At 35.2% G+C, this 24,669-nt stretch overlaps 1 protein-coding gene across 1 annotated transcript; it reads right to left on the bottom strand.

Moving 5' to 3' along the window:
- Window positions 1-458: 458 nt before the first annotated feature.
- On the bottom strand, window positions 459-13,697 carry LOC128991645 (conserved oligomeric Golgi complex subunit 2). Its single transcript, XM_054414718.1, has 13 exons — window positions 13,315-13,697; window positions 9,969-10,196; window positions 9,292-9,561; window positions 8,328-8,629; window positions 7,507-7,627; window positions 6,692-6,819; window positions 5,769-5,924; window positions 4,712-4,778; window positions 3,247-3,397; window positions 2,905-3,078; window positions 2,469-2,568; window positions 1,719-1,896; window positions 459-977 (listed from the first exon to the last, which is right to left on the bottom strand). Exons 1-13 carry the CDS (start codon window positions 13,387-13,389, stop codon window positions 882-884), a joined length of 2,046 nt encoding a protein of 681 aa, XP_054270693.1. The 5' UTR covers window positions 13,390-13,697; the 3' UTR covers window positions 459-881.
- Between the last annotated feature and the right edge of the window lie 10,972 nt (window positions 13,698-24,669).

Raw genomic sequence — 24,669 nt, 5'->3', positions numbered from 1 at the left:
TTGTACGAAGCAGTAACCAATAATACTGACCACGATATGGATAATCACACTTCGGATATTTTATCTGATGCTTGCCAAAAAGTAAACCCTAAACTTTTTTTCTCTTTTTTCTTTTTTTTAAAAAGAGGTTGGCGGCCTCTTTTAACCTTGCATTTGCCCGTCCACATAGACTAAGCGCCCGTGCGTGGATCGTTTACAGCAAAGCAAGGAGTGAACCGGTACAGTACAAAGGTGAACTGTACTGATAAAATGTTATCGGCAGTGATCAGGATCCGAACCCACGACACTACTGCCTTGGGCCCGAAGTCCGCGACGCTACCGACTGAGCCACCGACTCACTAAAACTATTATAAAATTTATTTTAAACTCAGTATTTTCACATAGAATTGTCAAAGCAACCATTATTACACCCTAACACAAATCAAGGAATAAAAACACATGAATTAGATACAGAACAATCATAAATAAAGCTTTATTTTAAAAAGATACGGCATTTTATATTATCTTACAGCATAGCAAACTATGTACAACCAACATACAACTAATATACATAATGGATAAATTTACATCTTACGTATTAATCAACAGGAAAGTGTGTAACAATAATAATGCATTCAAGAGATATTACAAACTTCTATATGATAAACAATAGCAATAGCAATAGACAAATTTTCAATGATTTAACTTGTCCCTTTATAATTTTTAGGAACATTGTGATTTAAAAAAACTACGGAGCGATTTGGTGTATTTTCACAGGCACGTTAAAATCACTGTTACTTATCCGATGTTTCAGTCCCTAGTATTGCTTCGAATGACACAGATCAGACTATTTTGGAACTGATAACATCACATCTACTAATTGACCTCAGTACATGCCGGCACTATTTCAGTCCGTTCTTGTTGTGTAGAGTTTCTACCAGTTTCAAAAGATCCTTTAGCTGTTCCACATTTTCTTTTCTTATTCCAACTTCTTCAATCTGAAATAACACAAACCACTGAATAGACATTACGTTAATAAAACAATAAAAGGGATAAAATGTTGATGGTGCAAAAACATAACTGAGTGCAATAGATATTTTGCTCCTTGAGGGTCCTTCAAAAGAAATGAAATGAAATGAAATGAAATGAATGAAATGAAATGAAAATCATCTTTATTCTTGAGCGTTTTTCATACTACAACATATGTTTTTCAAAACAACTCGCGTCAACATAAATAATATAAAACAAAGGCAACCTTCAAATCTTAAGTTAGGCTAATTAAAAATTAAAATATGTTCTCTATTCCTTTTTATTTTACCATTCTTCAAGCCATTAGTTACATATTTTTTAAACGACTTTTCACTGTCCAACACCCCTGGCTCAATCCTGGATGACAATATATTCCAGATTTTAGGAGCAAAATAAGAAAACCCACAACGGTCGGACTCACAGCGCACACGGGGCATCTCCAGCGTGTCATCCTGCCGTGTGCATCGGGATCGCATCTCAGAGCGAGCTCTCAGTCTTACCTTCAGGTACTGAGGTCTCTCCTCTGACATTACCCTTCGGATGATGCAGGAAGTGCGTAAAAGGCACAGGTCAGCCATAGGCAATAAGCCAAGAGATGTGAGGTCTGATGAAATTCGATCAGAACTAATAAAATACATAGAGTAAATAAAGAGAATAGATCGAGCTAGGGGATAGATTGTTGTTGCAATACATACACTACTAAGACCCACCTTTTTGCTAAAATAATTAGCATCAAAATACAGCTGCATTCTGATCTTGTCGTCATCCCCGCCTCGGTCCGGAGTGGAGCCTTGCGCTACTGTTCTGTCTCTGATTTTCTTCAGCCTTCGCAAACTCTCCTCCGTCTTCTGAACGGACGTCAAAACATCCATTACTGCTGCGTAATACCTGGAAAACGACATGCAAACCATTAGATTTGTTTCAAAAGTAATACAGCTCGATCCTTTCAGTGTCAGCAATGATAAACAAAAAACAAATTCATCTTTTTATTAATACAGTATCGGCTATTGAAGGCCATGTGCACAAGGAAACACAAGGATAAAGAAGCTGCCAAACTTCTTGAAAAAACTTGTTTAGTCTAAAACACGAACTTGGATCTCTACCACATTATCAGGTGCCAGTTTCACGTGGTTTTAACTCCAATGCACAATGAGTATGCATGTTTTGTAAATGATTTGGTTCTAATCCACACAGTAATAAGGAGAAGCGAGCTGGTCGTGGTAGAACGAGAGACTTTGCTCCTGAGGTCCAAGGTTCAAATCCCACCATTCATCGATTTGACTAAGTAATAGGCGAAATATTTACTCGTTTAAGGGAAACCTGATTGTACTTGATTGGCAGTGTACTAATGGTTTTCATCCAAGGGATAATGCTGCAACCCCCTTGGAGATATGTAAAAACCATCCAGGGCCTAGAGCCTAGCGTTTTACACAGAAATACAACTGAATGCGGACACTCACTGTTTAGTGATCTCGGAGAAGACACTCTGCAGCCAAGGTATAACCTGCGGATGAGTCTGGTGGCTCTCGTAGAATGTTAGAGGGGCGTCTAGCATCGTATCTGAAATGTAGAAAGCTATGGATATACAGTATATCATGGCACAAACATGAAAATATAAATGTTTCAGAGGGACACTTTACCTGTGTATGACACTAAAACCAATGCTTAAACTATGTGGAATGATAAACTGTAACAAGCTTTTACATCCTAAACAAGAACGTAAAAAATAAAACAAACCACTTAGGCCTACTTACATAGAAACAAAATAAAAAATTACCGATAGATGCAATAAAAATAAGGATTTTAAGTTAAGTAGGTATTATTTTTTAATATATGTGTTATGATTGAATTGAAATGAAAAATTATTTATTTCGTATCAATCAATTCTATCCTCACCTATGTAAGGCAGACTGTGATTAGGTGTGTCACGGTTGGTACGCCTGTACAGTCGAGGCACCTCACTGACTTGCCGCAGTGCTGCCACACTCGCAGAGCAAACACTACGCACCAGCCGAACACTGATATGGGTCAACTGGGACAACAGCTTCTCCTGCCATTCCTCTAGGCACTCTGAAAAAAAATAGAAAAAACTTATAAAAATTTGAGATACAGTTAGTTTGGTTACACCATAAAGATATATATGGTATCTTTACCAGGAATACCTTACACATTTTTATTTTTTATTGTTTCTTAATTGTAAAAATCTTAAAATAGAACAACAAGACCAACTTGACTTACTTTGAAGCTGTTTCCTCATATTGGACGACACTCCAGGATGCAACCTTGAATTGGCAACTTGGAACAGCTGATCTACTCGGCTGCTAAGCGTCGTAACATCAGAGTAAAGGAACACCCACACTTCTGCCTTATCCACTGCTGCTTCACCTTTCTGTAAGCAAAATGCATCCAATGAAACATCACTAAACCAGATGAATAACTAAAATTGAAATTCCTTCTCTTTTCTAACAAACCAAATGAGAATCTGGAGATAATGTTGACGGCATACTATTGGCTCATTTATCCCCACTTAGCATACGCCGTTCCTATATGGGGATGTGAGTGCCAGCAAACTAAAATGTTGTTTAAACTCCAAAAAATGGCTGTGAGAACTATTTTCTCTCTAAAAGAGCGCAAATCCTGCCGACAATATTTTTTCAGTTCAAAGATTTTGACATTCCCATCCATTTACATTCTTGAATCTTTAACATTTGTGAAACAGGAATTTTCTAAATTTGATTTTTCTGTAAAAAACCAATACACATTGCGCAATTCACACACATTACCTATTCCTAAACATTCAACAACCTTCTTCAAGAAACACTTACTGTACAATGGCATAACACTTTTTAATTCACTTCCACTTTTTCTTAAACTTGAACCAAACCTGTTAAAATTTAAAAGACAATTAAAATCTTTGTTGATTAAGTTTACCTGTTATAGCGTCCAAGAATTTACATCTAAACTCAGTTCCATTAATAGTGATGCAAATACTTATATATAAATCTGCACCATTGTATATTGTATAAGATTGTATATTTGTAAATAGTTCTTAAGTATATGAATCCAACTTTTATTTCATTTTGACTTAGCCAATACAACTTGTATATTGTTAATTCTGGCTGAATAAATGATTTGATTTGATTTGATTTGACCAAAACTGCTTACAGTCTACAATTGCTAAACTGGAACATTAAAAACTTCAGCAGTGTCGATTTCCAATATTCAAACAAAATTTACTGGCAGTGCTAAGTACAGATTATTGAACACCACATAAACTGGGTTTGACTGCAATAATTATAACGTGACAATTGTCGCAATAGTAGGTCAAAATGGCCGACAAATGCTTACACCTCAGACGATTATCCACAATCTCTACCGAAATCCAACCAACATCCTACATTGCGGAACAGGACTGTTGTTTTAGTCTACTAAAATGAAATTTAATATTTAATTTAATTTTAATTTAATATACTTACTTATTGTCACATTACTCACATTTCAATTTTTCAACAATACTAGCGAAACAGGTGATATACATGTAAATATTTGTTTATAGTATAAAGCTTGTGTTACTTGTGTCTGTTTGGACTCTTCCCCATTTAGGTAGGCTAAGCCTGCTACCCCCACAAGCTAAAACCTAGGCCATTGTGTTCCATGTTACATCCTTAAGCTTTAGAAATTCTTTAACTTTACAATTGTTTACCTTCTCCAGTAGTTCATTCGTCCATGTGTAATACCTTCCAAGAATTTGCAGATTTAGTTTCCAAAACCTGAAAAACAACAGATATTTTAGTTGATATTTTCTTTGAAAGTTAAGGAACAAGGATAGAACAACCTATTATCTCCATCCTCCTCATAGGAATAGGTGGTAAATAACGAATTTGTAAAAATAACAGCCTTATCTACAAATAACTCTAATCGTGATATTAGGTTAATGTTAGAACCCTGTTATTTGAATAACGGTTTTAGTAAAAAAAGCTTTCTGATGACACTATTTGTCAATAAAAAACTACAACCGTGTTAATAATATTAGAGCGAAATGGAAAAGGTACATTTTATCACAAAACTATTAGAATAACAGTCAACAAGATAAAATGTAGAGAAACCTGCTCAGTAACGCCAGGGAAATAACAGTCAGTTCAGTAACGGCGGAGGAACAACAGTTGAGCTTGGCCATGGTAAGTTGTCCTTTCATTCCGGACTGACTGATATTGGCCTGGAGGTCCCGTACTGTATTAGGTTTTAAAATAACTGGTTACGATAACCTGTTATCGCTCAATAACATATTAGTGATAACCTAATACCGAAATATAATGATAATTTCCAGTTTATTTTCTCCACTATTAGAAAACATTGCTATAGTTCAACCAAGTACAACAACAAAATATATTAGTGTTAAAGCCTCAAATCTAGATAGAGAGAGAATTGCTGTTGTAATAAAAACAATAAGCGATGTGAATTAAGGTACTACTTAACTCAGAAGTGAGGAAGCTTACGCAGATATGGTTCTGGGACTTTGGGGTGGGGGAAGACTACAAGGAGGAGGGGTAGTGGAAAGTCCTCCACCGTAAATATTTGTTATTTTTAAAGCCGTTTGGTGACTTTCTAAAGCCATTTTTAACGTCTATAACTGTGTCAGAAACCATTACATTTTTAGGATGAAATGTTCAAATTTAATTTTCCAGCCATTGGGAAGAGCTTTAGCCCCTGTAACCGCTACTGACCTTATGTTTTAATATTTCAACTAAAAACTGGTGTACCTGTGAGTTAGCTGCGTGATGTAAACCTTGTCCGCCCAACATCGCAGCAGACCAGTCCATGTTGCCGCTGTGGCAGTCAGCTTCCAATCCCCCTCCACCTCCATCTCAGGTCTTGCTACGAGTGCAGCCTCCACGCTCCCGGCTATCTCTTGAAACCTACAGTCACAGTTCACATAATAAAATAACAGGTGTAGTTCCAGTCAATCACTAACGCCACGTTTATCAAGGCCAGTAGACAGGCAGGATACCTACCTTCCTTTAAATTAAACTTCTAAAAATATTAAAATTATTTTGAATTTACTTATTAACTTGGTTACTCTCTTCTGCCTACACTCAAGGGCTTGAGTGCTGGAAAATCAGTTTCCAATGCCAATAAATACAAATTAACATAATAAATAAATTCATCCAGTTAAAATAAAAATTAAACTACAGTTAAATCCTTCTGAACCACACCCCTTTAAACAGAAACCATAACAAAAAATAAAATTAATTGGAAAATTAGCAAGGCAACAACGACTGTCTGCCGTGACACAATAGTTACTACCTTTATGAAGATAAAAGAAAACAATTGTCGAATCTTTTAAGAAATAGCTTTAATTACAGGGTTAGGTTTTAAGATTACAGTGTTCAAAAAAACAATGTAACTGATTCTGTAGATTACTTTCAACCAAAAACTACCTTTGAATACCAACCGTTGATTAACAACAACAAAAAGGGTTGACCCTAAATGTGAACAGATACCCATAAACATAACAAATTGTTAAATTTCCCTCAAAAAATGCCTAAACATAAGTATTGGTCTGTTTAGGCTAAAAATACTTCTCTGAGTCGAATTTCGACCAAAATTAAAACTTACCCTCTAGGAAGGTAAAGATTGCAATTGAACAGATGGTTTTTTTGTACGATTAAGAAATTTGCATCACCTGATTTGGAAGTAAACAGGGAGGTTCCAGCGATGCATAAAGCTCTGGTATTGGGGATGAGCTCTTAAACTTCTGCTGTCGCAACGAGCTTCCAGTTTGGTCAAAAACTCCAACGTTTCACTGTAACACTGTTGAAAATGGAATTGCACTACTTTTGCCTCAGCAATGGTTATTTAATTTAGATACTGTAGGAAGACTTTTCATCTTGTTAAATCTGAACCTTATTTGTTTTTAACATTTAAGGTAGAGATGAGTAAAGAAGAGTAAGGACATGCTTTAAGCCACATCCACACAAAGCCAGTTAGTGATATCATTCTGTCACAAGAGGAATATAAAACATTTTATTGTAAAAAATGCTTTATTTGGTTTTTGATGTACCGTAAGTTAAATAATCAGAAATAAATGTAGGCCTAATAAAAAAAATCAAACAACATTTTTCAGATAATCCACAACAACGATAAATATCAAAAAAAGAGGTTGTGATATTTTAAGAAGTTGTAAGGCTGATAAGAATTTTTCCCGAAAGGAACACAATTTAGCTAGCTTTCTTCAGAAAATAAGCCTGAGCACTTAAGCTATGAAAAAGTCACAACATCCTAAGTCCTAGGACTTCTTCAGAGAATACTTTAATGAAGAAATTATGGCTTCTTACTCAATTTTATCACAATTCTAGTTAGTATCCTTTTGCGTATAACTTTCTTATTTGTATTTTAGTTAAAAACACATTTAGGCAGATAATTTGTTTTATGTATGTTTCTAAAAGTGTAAGGTTAGAATTAAAACTTAAAAGGCTGCCCCAATATTTGTTAACTTACCATAAAGAAGTTATCAGGATTTCCTGGTGCATAAATCGAAGCCAAGTTCAAACCAAGCCTCTCTTCTACTTCAGGCCAGAAGCTGTTCACTACAAAATCAAAGCCTTTGGTTTTTCCTAATCTGAAACAACAATAAAATATAATTAATATTTCACCAAAGGTATACGAATACCCTTACAGCTGTGAAATAAATAGCCTCAAAAAAAAAAAAAAATTAGTGTGTACAATAAGCCTGATGTAATTAATGCCAGTTTAGTTGACTCGGTGGCTTAGTCAGTAGCATCACATACCTCAGGCCCAAGGCAGCAATGTCGTGGGTTCGGATACTGATCACTGACACAAACATTTTATCAGTACAGTTCAGTACTGTACCGGATCACCCCTTTTTTTGCTGGACACTTTCCACACACGGGCAGTTAGTTTATGTGGATCGGCAAATGCAAGGTTAAAAGAAGCCGCCAACATCCTTAATAAAAAAGAAAGATTTTTCAACCCTATGCCCTAAGAAATCAAATATCGCCCAATCCACATAACTTTAAATTATTTATGGTATCAAAATAATTATTTAATTTATTTAAGTCAGTTCTGCGAAACAAGATAAAGTGAATTGGCAAATATCCTAACGATGCAGGATATTTAATAATTAAACTCTCAGATCTTCTGCTGAATGCGTTAATCCTCGAATTAAGGACATTTACTTCCATTAGTAGAGTTAGGATCGGTTAGGAAGCCGGGGCAAAAAAGTTGTATCCGGAAGGTAAAAAAGACCACCATATCCCTTCTAAGAAATAAGAATCAACTAATAATCTATAAAAACTCACTTATCGGAAGACAATGTGGCCGACCGTAGTGTTTTCATTTCTTCGTCCACGAATGCCACCAGTGTGTTGTACAGCCCTTTCAGCCCTCCGGGGTTGCTTGCCAGGGCTTCTTCGTTTATCAGCTGATTCATCACTGGAGATATCTTCTCTCGTCTGTAGCACATCTCCGCTTGAGAGCACTTCCCCAGAGATAGGTAGATTCCAAGCACCCTCAACAGCTGTTCTTCTTTGTCTTTTTGCTGACATTGAATAAACTGGTCGTCTAGGTGTTTGAAAATGAGTTTCCTAATGTTTTCTAAGTTCTGTAAAAATGTTGAAACAATGTATAATACTGAGGTGGTATTGTGAAACCGTAATAATCTAACCAATTTAAAATAATATTTTTTAAACACCAGCAGTATCGTAAAAACTGAAAATTACTGTACCGATACTGAAAAAATAAGTGTTAACACTATTGTATAACACAAAGCACAATTGAAAGCCACTGAAAAAATAGCCTATATTTTATATTGGGGCAAAATTAAAATATTGGATCATTGGGTACCATAAGTTGAAATTAAACCGTTGCAAAGTATTGAAACAACATTGAATATTGCTGAAAACATAGCGTAAAACAATAACAAAGTTTGTTGCAAAAGGGCTATTTTTACTATAGACCTAATTACCAGGGGGGGAGGTGGGTATTATTTGCCCCACCCCACATCCTAGGACACTTGGCTCTAGCCCGGAATGCCTATAGGGTCACTGTAACTGTATTATCACGTTGGTAAAATCCATTGGTGATTGGCAGGGTTTGAACCAGAGACCTGCAGGACCGAACTTGTGCCCTCTACCACAAGTTCTCCCAGAGGGGGGGGGGAAGCGACCCCTGGCTACTTTTAGGCTTTGAAGCAAGCCACAACCTCTTGTAACTTCAATTATTGCATTTATAGGCCTATTGATTATGATAAATGCTTAGTCTTACCTGTTTATCTGCCTCAGATAGATCGTTAATACATCTCGACACGTGAAACTGCAGTTGATTATACTCCATTGCTGCCCTCTCTAACCGTAGCGGTTTTGACACAGAATCTTGCTCCGAGTTCATTCCATTCAACAAGGTCTTCATCTTCTTCAATGAGCAATGCACTCTATTTAAGCTTTTCAGACTTCGTTTCCTCTCTTGTAGCTTTTTACGTCTTAAAAGTTGAGCGGTGACTTCATTCAATGCGTCTTCGATATTATTCTGTACAACCTGAAAGTGGAATAAGTTGTGTATCATAAGGGTATGTAAATTGTTTATGGAATTTAATATTTTTTTACGTAGTATTTTTTATTTTAGCCTAAGGTTTAAACAAAATTTGTAAAAAGAAAAACTATTTCCCAGCGGAGGATCAATGTATGGGCTGAACCACACACAGTAAAATGCACTTTACAGGAAATAATTTTGAGTTACGGTACTGTATTTTTTATGAGTATTATATTAATATAGAAAAAATAATATTTACATAGGCTATATTATTTGTTAGATGGGTCACAAAACAAGTACAGGTTAGCTTGGGATGTCAGACCCAATAGTTTGGGAAACTGTTGCTTTTACCTAGCCATAACTAGACAAAACACTTAATAAGTTTAAGGATAATATTTCAATTGGTTACTTACAAGTAATTCCTCTTTCAGTTGGCCTAGAGGCAGCTGAATACTAGAAATAGCTTTATCTAATCCAATCAGATTACTGGATAGATTAACAAAATCTGCGTAGTCTTTGTTGATCAATTCAATCATGGCTGACCGCAGGGTTTTCAGGTAAACACCTAAATCATCTCGCATAGTTTCCAAGTTCCCCATGTTACGATGTTCTTGAAGGAAGAGATCTACTGAAAATGACTCCTGAAAACAAAATTTTTGTTTAGTATTATTGTCTTACATAACATGCTGGGGTGCAAGATTTACTGGAGAAATACCAATTGTAGGTAATATTTTTTTTTTAATCAGACATTATTACATTTCTACTTGTACTTTTGCTAGTGGACTTTTTCCACAAAACCTTTAGAATAATTATCTTTAGTTTTGGAGAATGTACTCATTCAATGCATTCAATTGTGATTGTTTAATGTTTAATTTGTAAAAATTCATTATAGTAGTCCTGGAACTGTAATATTTACTAATTGGTTTAATATTACCTGTCATCAGTTCCAAATTGTAACATTCAACGTGCTAAGTACATGTTTTTGGGAGCTGTCATTTTCTAACACTATACAGTCTAGGAATAAACATTAAATCCGCCTGGGCCATTTCTTAGATGGTTACACACACAACATAGCCTATAGGCCTAAATAAATAATTTTATTAAAATCAATATTTTCTAGCCTCTGAGCTGATCCTATGACTAAAAATCAATAGATACCTTTGTCAACCTGTACAGTGTAACAAATGTTACGGCCGTTTTAGCTTCACTTTGCCATCATGAGATGTTCATCCAATTGATAAGGAGTCGCTAATACACAAACAAAATAAAAATGCCCCACGGAACACATACATGGTAAATACGTGTAAAAAAACCATGTATGTGTTTTGTGTGACATTAGGCCTATTTAATGATTTTTGTGTGTTAACGACAACTGGCTGAAAGTCTGATGATGGCACTGTGATGCTGAAACGGCCGTAATATTTGTTTCACTACAGGAGCTGGTTGACGAAGATAACTGATTTAAATACTTTTAGTTTGGTAGGTGTCCGTGATAGGCTCATCAAACTAAAAGTAGGCATATTTATTTATGTGGTGTGTTAAATGTATGTGTTGTGTTTAAGCCATCAAGGAAGCTACTCAGGCAGATTTAATGTATATTCCTGGGACTGTATAGTAGAAGAAAATGGCAGATCGCTGAAACGTGCAGCACATTGAATTTTACAATTTGAATCTGATGACAGGTAGGTAGCCTAATAAAATTAACCAATTAGTTTAATTTGTTGGTTCTTCTAAAATGATGAGACCTACATTGTGAGGGTACAGTTCTACAGATAACCTGTGATATATTATCGGTTTGAATATTTAGGTGTCCGCCGTGCTACCTGCGTCAGTGTGTCTCTTATAAAATGTAGCCGGCTACTTTCATTAAATGTGCTTTGTGTCGTAAATGTGTGAACTTTATGTGTCGACATGTGTTTGTACCTCATAACGAAGACTTCTGTCGGATTTTGGACCAATCGATTTGATGAAAAATGGGTTTGAAAATGGGTCATTTCTGACCCGAAACTAGTCACCCTTTGACTATTTTAGGACTGACGACGGAATAAAAAAGGTACGTAACCTATCATATCATTCTACATCAGTCCAGGTGGCAATAATATTTAAAAAAATAATAATTTAAATTCATTCAAACGTGCATTAAAAAGTTTCTTGACTGAAAGAGCTATTTACTCACTAGATAATTTTTATAGAGGTGCTGGTTAGTTAGTTTAATTTAATTTAGTCCATTTAGTGCTGATGTTTAAAACCATTGTCTGTAACTTAAGTTCTGTTTGATATTTTAAGAATTTGTACTATTAATTTTATTTTATTACATTTTAGCGAATTTCCCATATAGGGAATAAGCTATTACCGTAGTACTCATGGTAAGACCTGGACGCGGGACCGATTTTTTTTTCGTTTCGAGGTCCCTAGAGACCAAAAACACCATCCGTTCAAATTCATATATATATATATTTATATATTTATATATATATATATATGTGTCCGTTAGCACGATAACTCGAGCAAAAATGATCCGATTTTGATGAAATTCGGTACAAACGTGTAAACCTACGTTTGTTCGAACGAGTTCGCGATCCAGCATGATCGGACCATGGGAACGGGGGTTTACGGGGGGTTTTATGGGGTAAAAATAGGCTTTTCGCATTTTTGACCCAAAAAACATAAAATTTAGCAATTTCTTTCCAAACCATTTTGTAGAGCTTAAAAAAACAAATAATTTAGTATATTGAAGCGTTATTATGCGCATAATGGTTACGGAGAAAATAAAAAAAATTGTAAATTTAAAATTCCCATGTTATTCTTATGGAGAATAAGTAAACTGTTGTAGTTTGCTTGTTTATGAACATATTTTGATCAAATTTGAAAAATGTTTTTATTTCTTACTAACTATTAACATAAAAAAAAAAACAGTTTTACCTCCCTGATGCAGCAAACCTAAGTACTTGTTAAACTAATTCTATTTAAATCGGGAAAAAATGTTATATTTTTAAGTAGACATTTCAGTGTAAATCAAATGGAAATTCGCTTAGTCTGCAGGTTTGCTGCGGCGGGGGTATTTAATTTTAGGGCCTATGTTACAAATATTTTAAATGTAATAGGCTATAGGCTATTCATTGACACTAATCAATGTACCAAGCATGTACAGATGACGAATAAAGATATTTTGATTTGATTTGATGATCTATAATCGAGTATATAATCGATATATATTCAATATATTGATATTATTGATATTTAATCTGATAATATATCGCAGGTTCTTAGCAGAACTCTACCACATTTTGACTAAAGAACAATTTTTTGTACATTCAACACGTTTAGGCAGTCAGCTAGCTTATGTTTAGTTGCCTCTTGGTGTAGACTTTCCGTATTTTAAAGAATCAAAATACTGATTATTCGATTGTTTCATTAGATATTATCGTTTGGTTAGTTAGGTTAGATTAACCTTACCTAACTAACCAAACGATATAGGCTATGGAATAATCGATATGTCGTACGATATTATAATTCAGTTGTTTGTGCCAATAGATACAGAAGTATACCCGCCTCTTGGACTTTGCATTTACAGTTAAACAAATACCCCATTCGTAGGTTATAACTAAGTTAGGTACACATTTTAGGGTTTACTAGCTTAAGCCTAGGCTCCTTAATACATCTAAACACCATCTTCTTTGCAGGGGTAACATTGGTATAGGTATAATAACATCGATATAGAATAATAATAACACCTTTGATTAGACTAATGTTGCATACCTTTGTAAATTCGTGACAATTGAAGCACAAGTCATTAGGTGGAGACAAAATTAAACTATCTAGTATATTCGACATAATGGTATGTTAATATCTGACTAATAAAAACAATAAACTTTAAAATAAACTAAAACTGGAATAAGAGAATGACACGTCAGATGTCCCTGTACTGTGTCTACTTTCCGAGTCCCATAAGATCAGGCAATTGATGCAAATAACCATGTTGAATAACTATGAAGTAAAATCACAAAAACATGACTAAGACTAAGATAGTGAGGCAATTTTTAGGATATGGAAATACAAATTCAACCAAATGGGTTATCCAAAATCAGTTTCTAAACAACACCCTGAAAATTTAAGGTTAATTGTCAAATTCTATCAGACCTCCTGACAAGTACCGTCGTGAAGTTAGCGGCTCTTTTCATCGGCGCTTTTTCGGTTTGTAATAGATGTGGGTTGGTACTCCTGCGGACGCCACAAACGTGTTTTGCAGGGATGTCGGAAACACAATTCAATGACAATACGGTGCGAAATGATGTTTTTATATTTATATAATGTCAATTATACATTGATAAAACGTGTATACAAGTTAAAACTAATTAATTGACGTATTTTAAAAGGCATATTTGAGACCGTAGTGTACATTATACGTAGCTATGGCTTAACATAACGCGATCAATTAAAACTCCGAACATAAAAAGTGCATAATCTTTTTTTCCCAAGCCCATCACATCAACTTTGAGCTATTCTAATGGTAATATACAATGTGTAGAATACTCAGTATAAATATGATTGAGGCAGTCCAGTGAATTACGAAGCTATAAGGCAAAATGTATATGGTTGATAGGAACTCGCATCAGGAAAAGTGCACAATCTTTTTCCTGAGCCCATCACATCAACTTTGAGGTATTCTAATGGTAATATACAATGTGTAGAATACTCAGTATAAATATGATTGCGGCAGTCCAGTGAATTACGAAGTTATATGGCAAAATGTATATGGTTGATAGGAACTCGCATCAGGAAAAGTGCACAATCTTTTTCCTAAGCCCATCACATCAACTTTGATGTATTCTAATGCTAATATACAATGTATAGAATAATCAGTATGAGTATGATTGCGGCAGTCCAGTGAATTACGAAGCTATAAGGCAAAATCTATATGGTTGATAGGAATTTGCGTCAGGAAAAGTGCACAATCTTTTTTCTAAGCCCATCACATCAACTTTGAGGTATTCTAATGGTAATATACCATGTGTAGAATAATCAGTATGAGTATGATTGCGGCAGTCCAGTAAATTACGAAGTTATATGGCAAAATGTATATGGTTGATAGGAATTCGCATCAGGAAAAGTGCACAATCCTTTTCCTAAGCCCATCACATCAACTTTGAGGTATTCTAATGGTAATATACCATGTGTAGAATAATCAGTATGAGTATGATTGCGGCAGTCCTGTAAATTACGAAGTTATATGGCAAAATGTATATGGTTGATAGGAACTCGCATCAGGAAAAGTGCACAATCTTTTTCCTAAGCCCATCACATCAACTTTGAGGTATTCTAATGCTAATATACAATGTGTAGAACACTCAGTATAAATATGATTGAGGCAGTCTAGTAAATTACGAAGTTATATGGCAAAATGTATATGGTTGATAGGAATTCGCATCAGGAAAAGTGCACAATCCTTTTCCTAAGCCCATCACATCAACTTTGAGGTATTCTAATGGTAATATACCATGTGTAGAATAATCAGTATGAGTATGATTGCGGCAGTCCTGTAAATTACGAAGTTATATGGCAAAATGTATATGGTTGATAGGAACTCGCATCAGGAAAAGTGCACAATCTTTTTCCTGAGCCCATCACATCAACTTTGAGTTTTTCTAATGGTAATATACAATGTGTAGAATAATCAGGGTAAATATGATTGCGGCAGTCCAGTGAATTACGAAGCTATAAGGCAAAATCTATATGGTTTATAGGAATTTGCGTCAGGAAAAGTTTCGGTTTGTAATAGATGTGGGTTGGTACGCCTGCGGACGCCACAAACGTGTTTTGCAGGGATGTCGGAAACACAAATCAATGACAATACGGTGCGAAATGATGTTTTTATACAGGGTGAGTTTCTACTAAGTGCGTTAATTTTTACCAGTTATTCTACTCACTAAAAGGAACAAAAAATGACAAACAATAATTTTCCATCCCTACCCGTTATGCTGTAATGGTCGATTATGTGAATTTTTTAAATTACCTGTAGTAGCTTCACTAAAACGAGCCTAAAAATTAAGCCAATACACGTACAGCATAATAACTTATAAAAATGAAAAGAGCGTTAAATTTCCTACAAAACCATTGCAACACCTTTAACATACAACCATATTTTCACCGTTGTATGTCTCACATAACATAAAAAAAGAAGTTTCAAAATTAATTCTTTACAACTTCAAAGTGGTTTTACAACTATACATACTAATGTGATGTTTTGTCAAATTATGTAAAAAGCTTTCCCATTTCATGCCCTTTAAAATTATGTAACCCATAAGGTTATTGCTGTATTAAAAGCTCGAAAAATTAGGTCAAAACCGCGTCAAGGTCAGAGTTTACGGAATCAAAACATTGAACCAAATATAATACAGTATCTGTTAATTTATTTGCTATCTTATAATCAGCTGACATCTGATCAGCTGGGTGTTAAACTTTGTTTATAAAACCAGCTGATTTTAATTGTTGGCTTGTAAACATTTAAATTATTAACTATTTCATTATTTTATAATTCTATGACAAAAATTCAAAATAATTTGATAAAAATCGAGGTTAGTACATTTGTACAAATAAACAAAGTGAATCCTGTAGAGTCTGGTTTCTGGATTTTTAATCAAAGTAAGTTTTCAAAATGTCCACCATTTTTGCTCTAATACATGTGGTCATAAATATGGTCTTTTCCGAAAGTTTCTCACTGTTGCCTTTAATTTTAGCTCCTCTTCAAGAAGGTTGGAAGCTTAAGTCCGATTTCTTAGCTCATCCACATTGGGAAAGTATTTCCAATGTAAATTCGCACACCATTATTGAAGTGGGAAGGTGCACCATATGCTTGCTAAACTATTCGCTTACGTACATCCAACGGGACGTCTTCAATGAGCCTTGGTAGAGTATCAGTAAGAACGTTGAGAATTGAGATACTGACAGCAGTTTAATGAATATGGAAGATCAATGAAAGGGCCAACTAACTGGTTTTAGAGTAATCTATTCAACTAAAATCTTGTTTGGTTTCGACACTGGTGTATCACATGTGGGTTTTCTGTAGCATAGTGATGTCCATTATGGATGTTGTAAATACAATCCCGAGTAAACTTGGACTCGTCTGTCCACAAAATCGACTTGAGGAAGTCACGATGATCAAGTCAACTAACATAACTGAAGTCTCTGTAGACAATCTCTTGGTTCAATAATCTGTACTCGTGTAAAATGGTAGGGATGCAATTTTTTCTTTCTCAATAGCTGAGAAATACCTAAGTCACGTGAAACTGTCCTTGTTCTTGTCCGTGGATCGTCCCCAAACCACCCCAACACATCTGGCACAGCTTCTTAAACACATACACAATACACATCATGTATCACGTTCCCAACAGAATTATGTTTAGTGCCCATGGAAACTTGTATGGACTCTGATGAATATTCGTTCATTTGAAAGACACATATGAGGAAACTGACGACTGTATTCACGTCAGATTACAGCCGCATTTGAGAACAGAACCCGGAAAATAAAATCATATCAAGACACTTTGTTGGTGAACACCGACATAGCACTAAACAATTATAATATTTTCCAAGTATGTTCATGAAATAGTTAATAATATGAATGTTTACAAGCCAAGTATTAAAATTTGCAAGAAAGCGAGTTAATAAAAACAAGCCCATGGGGCGTAGCCCAAGGGAAATATGAAAATTAAATGATATAATATTGCATTGTCTTCCATTTGTGAGCTATGTTTCAAGTTTCAAGTCTCTACCTCATCGGGAAGTTAGTATAAAATTGATTGCAAAATTTGTACCGGACATGAAAGCGAGCTAATAAACACGTTTTAAGATGTAATATAATTCATATATAAGTAAAACAACTTTTTATTAAAATCACACTATCATATAAATATGAAAAGGAGCTGTTATAATTTTTCTCCTATTTTCTGAGCGAAGCTTACATCTTTCTTAGAACGGATGTCTTGGGGGAAGTCCAAGGGAGCGGTCAATATCTTCAAAAGAACGCCACCGCGTCTGGATTCAATAGCCCCTTTCGGCCAATACATAGAGACAACCATAAATATGGAAAGGCACTTTTACAACCCTTAGTTTTCCCTTTCCAATTAACATGACCTAAATCAGTGTAAATAACAAAGTATTGGGGAAGTACAGGAAAGCAAGGTCTAGCACTGCGAATTTAAAATTACATGATAATTCAGTAAAATACTATCATAGATAATAGTTATTTGTGCAACTAGTGAGCAAAGTTAGCAATTGGCTCACTCGAGAGAAATCCTTACATCTCTTTAAATTTTTCTTTCTATACGAACTCCATGCTAACTTTGACCTTCTGTGGGGCGAGGCCCATTGGGCATTTGGCAAAATCGCTTCTTATTTTCTGCCTACGCTATGAGAGGAATATGTATGCAAAATCTCATACTTGTAGGTGCTGTGGTTTGGCCTGTGCGTTGATCGGAATTTCGCATTAAAATATATAGATTATTACAACTACATTATTATATTGTAGTAGCCAGCGTCACGTAGTGACTTAAAATTCGTGATATTTTAATAAATTCACATTTTCTACTGCTCTGATGTAAGTTGAAAATCATCTATTTTTTACTTGATAATATCATGAACGTATCACTGTCCTGTGTTTTTTTTAAGCAAACCCTGAACATTGCTTGATGAACATAATTTTTTTAGGGTTTCCGTTTTTTTACAAATTAAGTTGTAAATGTTTTTGGTGTTATTGGAAAGAGCGCAACGTGAAGTTGTGCAGGAAACTTTCTTTTTAGGGAAATAATTAGATAGTGAGGCCCTGAGGTCCTTTAAAGTTTCGTATTCCTCCATAAGATTAACATGGGAAACAAACATTGTTATGAAACTCCAGCTGTTGTCAGATATCAAAAGTGAGAAGAAGAACATAATAATGTTAATTGTAAACAGTCAATAGGTTTGCTAATTTGACAGTTTGCTACAAACGTTTACTTACTTGGTTAAAATTAAATATTTACTAAGTATTTGAATTTGGGTTGGCGTAAATATTAAAATGGTCAAAAGCGATAGGGCCTGGATAATTTGATATACTAAAAAGAAAACTGAATCAACACTATGCTGCATTTCTAAGTTATCATTGAAAGAGCCGATTTGCAAACTATGGAAACATAGGAAAGTCATAGATCACCACCAAGGAGAAGAAATAGAAATATTTTTTTGTTTTGAATTTATAATCGTTATTTTGGACATAGACTAACCAACTAACTAAGGGAGTATGTTTTATCTATGTTTTGGACGACCTAATGCGGCTATAAGTAAGGCTATTTGTAGAAAACACTAAAAAACAAGATCAGCTTTTAAAAAATTATAAGATATATAAAAGAAATGTTGATTATATTGATCTGTTTTGTACATCTTGAGTATTTACATAATCTTTAAGTCGAATCTTTTTTTTTTAAAGTCATAAATTATAACTATTATTTGTTTTAAAATAACGCCTGTGCTGTAATACTTAGCAATTGCTCGAATTAAAGAAACAGATACACTAGTTAACATTAACAAGGCGTAGTAAGTATCTAGAAAACTGAGTTATATCGGAATTTTGGTAGGAACAGGAAGCCGGGTCCAGGCTGATTGCGAGTTTCTCGTTGTGTGTGTGACTGTGACTGTATGGCTGTGTAGGTATGTTCATGTTGCCATGCCAACCGCCACGAGCCACGTGGACGTACAGTAGTTCAAACATGAACCAGTAGAGCGCGGCCCAGATCAGTCAGTCAGTGGCAATGGCAATATTTAAAAATATTATCCAACGGTCGTTTCAGAGCGATCTGTTGTGTTCAGTGTTTCCATTTGAGGGATAAAAATCCCTTTCTAGGGATATTTAGGGCCTTCGAGGGATTGAAAAGGGATTGAGGGATAACTAGGGATAATCAGCGAAATTGGAGGATTTTTTAGATTTTCTAGGGATTTCAGGCCTTTGACATTATAAAATTGAAATATTGATAAAATAATACATTATGGCTGTATTTCAACAACGTTAAGGACCTATTTTGGTTAATTTTGCAAGGTAGTATTGATTATACTACTTTTTCCCTAGGTTTTGGTAACAAATCGATTGTAGCATAGATAAAAGATACTCCTCAAGGAGTATGTTTTATCTATGGTTGTAGGTAGTGGTAGTGACGTAGTGTTTCTAAGTCGGAACACACAAGGGGGAGAGTAACAGCCAACACTGCACGAAACAAGCGAAGGACTGGAGTCGGTCGGTGGAATGGAATGGCGGTTCTAGATTATACTGTAGGCCTATTTTGTTTCTTAGCCCTGTGCCCTGTGTCAATATCGAATGATTGTTTCGTTTTGATTTTGTTTGCCGGTGATTTCTGCGATGTTTTTTGAGGCATGGTGGCCATGTTTGAAAAAGACTATTAAGTTTGAAATTTGGACACTTGAGTAATATTTTTGAAACAATTGTAAATACTTATACTGTAAATGAAAATTATTAGTTTATAAATTTAAAAAATAACTATTTGTTTCATTTTTTAGTTAATTAATCTTGTTTTGTACCACATAGACAGTTTTTATTCACGGCTACCTTTAATTCCAGGCCGGAGGCCGCGGCCTCTAAGTGGCAACGTTGCAAGTATAGTGTGTTGTAAAAGGTGTTTGTTTGGAGAACGCTAAGCTAATGATAATTATGTATTTTTTTAAGAATACGAAAGCTTGGTTACTGAGCTATGAAAATGTCGACTATACATTGAATGTATAGAAATAGATTTTAAATTTATATTGTTTTTGTTTTCGATTTTATATTATGTTTTATTTCTATGTTTGGTGAGTCGGTGGCTCAGTCGGTAGCGTCGCGGACTTCGGGCCCATGGCAGCAGTGTCGTGGGTTCGGATCCTGGTCACTGCCACTAACTTTTATCAGTACAGTTCACCTTTGTACTGTACCGGCTCACCCCTTGCTTTGCTGGATACGTTCCACGCACAGATCTGTAGTCTATGTGGACGGGCAAATGCAAGGTTAAAAGAGGCCGCCAACCTCTTTAAAAAAAAAAAAAAAAAAAAATATGTTAACTTATGGGACGTCTGGCGCTAAACAATACTACGGTACTTGCAACGTTGCCAATTCTACAAGGCTGCGGCCTGCCTGGAGTTAAAGATGGCCGTGGTATTAATGGTGCAAAAATGTTTTTTATTTAGTATTACTTTATAAATAATATGGGATATTGAAGAATAATATCACCAGTTACCATATTTTAGGTGGCTATACATGATATCCATTGGTATTGCTGGGTATTGCTGCAAAAATAAGAAGTTATCTAGATTTGATGGAGAGGGATAATTGGAGGGATTATTAGAACACGGACTAGGGATAACTAGGGATTTTTTTACGTTGGCCCAGGGATATTTTTTTCTTGCGGATGGAAACACTGCATCACTACTGTTCTGTCAGTGTCGCTTCGCTGACAACACAACACAGACACAAGTCAAGTACAAGTGTGAAGCAACGGTGGGACTCGTCAATCTGAATCTAAACTACCATTTATTTTCGATTTTGAAAACTAAATACTAACTGACGGCGACAGTTGACTCTCTGCAACGAGTTTACTGCAGGGTATATAGCAGTGTTTCCATTTGAGGGATAAAAATCCCTTTCTAGGGATATTTAGGGCCTTCGAGGGATTGAAAAGGGATCGAGGGATAACTAGGGATAATCAACGAAATTGACGGATTTTTTAGATTTTCTAGGGATTTCAGGCCTTTGACATTATAAAATTGAAATATTGATAAAATAATACATTATGGCTGTATTTCAACAACGTTTAGGACCTATTTTGGCTAATTTTGCAAGGTATTGATAACACATTGATTATAGGTACTATTTTCCCCTAGATGTTGGTAACAAATCGATTGTAGCATAGATAAAAGATTCTCCTCAAGGAGTATGTTTTATCTATGGTTGTAGGTAGTGGTAGTGACGTAGTGTTTCAAAGTCGGACTCGGAAGTCGGAACACACAAGGGGAAGAGTAACAGCCAACACTGCACGAAACAAGGGAAGGACTGGAGTCGGTCGGTGGAATGGAATGGCGGATCTAGATTACTGTATTTGGACACTCGAGTAATATTTTCGAAACAATTGTGAATACTTATAAATAAAAATTATTATTTTATAAAATTTTTAAAATAACTATTTGTTTCATTTTTTAGTTAATAAAAAAAATGACATTGGTAAATGGCATTGCCGTGGAAAATGAAAATGAAAATGAAAATGACATTCATCTTGTTTTGTACCACATAGACAGTTTTTAATCACGGCTACCTTTAATTTCAAGCCGGAGGCCGCGGCCTTCGAAGTGGCAACGTTGCAAGTATAGTGTTGTAAAAGGTGTTTGTTTGGAGAACGCTAAACTAATGATACAGTATTTATGTATTTTTTGGTTATGGGCTATGAAAATGTTGACTCCACATTGAAGGTACAGAAATAGAATTTCAATTTATATTGTTTTGGTTTCCGATTCTATATTATGTTTTATTTCCGTGTTAAGTTATGGGACGTCTGGCGTTAAACAATACTACGGTACTTGCAACGTTGCCAATTCTACTATGCCGCGGCCTGCCTGGAGTCAAAGATGGCCGTGTAATGGTGCAATAATGTTTTTTATATAGTATTACTTTATAAATAATATGGGATATTGAAGAATAATATCACCAGTTACCATATTTTAGATGGCTATACATGATATCCATTGGTATTGCTGCAAAAAAAAATTAGTTATCTAGATTAGATGAAGAGGGATAATTGGAGGGATTATTAGAACACGGACTAGGGATAACTAGGGATTTTTTGACGTTGGCCCAGGGATATTTTTTTCTTGCGGATGGAAACACTGGTTGTGTTCTTGTTCTAATGTTCCATTGTGTGTGACTGAATCACTGAATTGATCACTAACGTTGGCTAGGGTGCTATCGCAGCATTCAACCTTCACCCAAAAATGGTAGACAACAATTTCATTATTGAACCGTATGTTGTCGCCTTAAAAGCATGTATTGCTTGTAATGATTGGTAAGGATATATTTTGTATCCCGTTTCCAGTGATATGGGATACAAAATATGTACTTACCAATAAAAGATATTAAAATAAAAATTAAACATAAAATTGGTCAGTCACCGTGTTGTTTATGATGTATTGAACTACTTTGAGATAAGTTCAATTCTTGATAAACTACTTGATTTTGATTTTTCATATACAGTAGTATCAATATTGAAGTTTACACATAGTTCATTGAATTATATTTCAGTAACTTATTCCATATATATCAATATTTCCAAACGCAGCCTATTGCTACCGGCAAAAGTTACGTTGGCATTGTTTTCGTCAAAACCTTTTAAGTTAGTTTATATATTAGTTACTATTCTGAATCCTGAGCCCTAAACGTGGTTTATATACGAAGTGATGTTGGTGTTCACTAACCTAAATAAAACGACTTGATTGAATTTAAATAAATGAATTAGTTTTGTTTTTATTTGATTACAGTTAAATACGAGTTTGATCGTACAGAGACTGGACAAATGTATTCAAATTGGGAAAACCGACAAATATTCTATTATTTTGTCATGATTGCAAAAACTGTAATGACGAATAAATCAATGTGAATTTATATTTATAACCTTGTTACCGACCTCTTCTGATGGACTGAGAGCTAAGGAGGTCGTCTTTGGAAAACGCCGAAATATGTCTGGGGTTGTAAATTCTTGGCTAGCAGCTACGAAGGTCAACGAACGTCAAAGAGATGCCGCTGTCTCGGGTTTTCCTTAAGGGTTGGTTGTTAACAGGTGTTCGCACGGTGACACTATAGGGAGAGAAAGTAGGGACGGGAGCGAAACCATGTCGGTCAGCGCTAGATCAAAGCTGTGAGACGGCCCCGTCAGCCCATGTATTTCATACTTTTTTTGTAGTCTCGGGGAGAAATTCCAAGCCGGGCGTGGCGCCGTTTTCAATTTCAACACTTCCTTATGAAGCCCCTGACCTTGGTTGAATTAAATCTTTTTTCCCTACGCTAAGTTTGTTAGTTTATGGTAATATGTTATAAACAACAGACGAATAAGACGTTATACCATAATAATATTATGATGGACTACCATTAGACATTTAAGGCTTCCTTGAGTAAAGTAAACTCACTTACCTCAATGAACCACACGATCACAGGCGAGAGGATAGATGTATGGGTATTCATCTATCCTATCGCCGGTGATCGTGTGGTTAGAGCATGATTATTGAATAGTTAGGTCAACCATATACATTTTGCCAGATAACTTCGTAATTTACTGGTCTGCCTCAATCATATTTATACTGACTATTCTACACATTGTATATTACCATTAGAATACCTCAAAGTTGATGTGATGGACTTAGGAAAAAGATTGTGCACTTTTCCTGACGCAATCTATCCTATCGCCGGTGATCGTGTGGTTAGAGCATGATTATTGAATAGTTAGGTCAACCATATACATTTTGCCAGATAACTTCGTAATTTACTGGTCTGCCTCAATCATATTTATACTGACTATTCTACACATTGTATATTACCATTAGAATACCTCAAAGTTGATGTGATGGACTTAGGAAAAAGATTGTGCACTTTTCCTGACGCAATCTATCCTATCGCCGGTGATCGTGTGGTTAGAGCATGATTATTGAATAGTTAGGTCAACCATATACATTTTGCCAGATAACTTCGTAATTTACTGGTCTGCCTCAATCATATTTATACTGACTATTCTACACATTGTATATTACCATTAGAATACCTCAAAGTTGATGTGATGGACTTAGGAAAAAGATTGTGCACTTTTCCTGACGCAAATTCCTATCAACCATATAGATTTTGCCTTATAGCTTCGTAATTCACTGGACTGCCTCAATCATATTTATACTGAGTATTCTACACATTGTATATTAGCATTAGAATGCCTCAAAGTTGATGTGATAGGCTTAGGAAAAAGATTGTGCACTTTTCCTGATGCGAGTTCCTATCAACCATATACATTTTGCCATATAACTTCGTAATTTACTGGACTGCCGCAATAATACTCATACTGATTATTCTAA

The sequence above is a fragment of the Macrosteles quadrilineatus genome, unplaced genomic scaffold (assembly GCF_028750875.1).
Source record: "Macrosteles quadrilineatus isolate MER2022 unplaced genomic scaffold, UCM_ALF_1.0 Scaffold_4__1_contigs__length_99947679, whole genome shotgun sequence".
Classification (NCBI taxonomy): domain Eukaryota; kingdom Metazoa; phylum Arthropoda; class Insecta; order Hemiptera; family Cicadellidae; genus Macrosteles; species Macrosteles quadrilineatus.
This window is presented reverse-complemented; position numbering and strand designations above follow the sequence as displayed.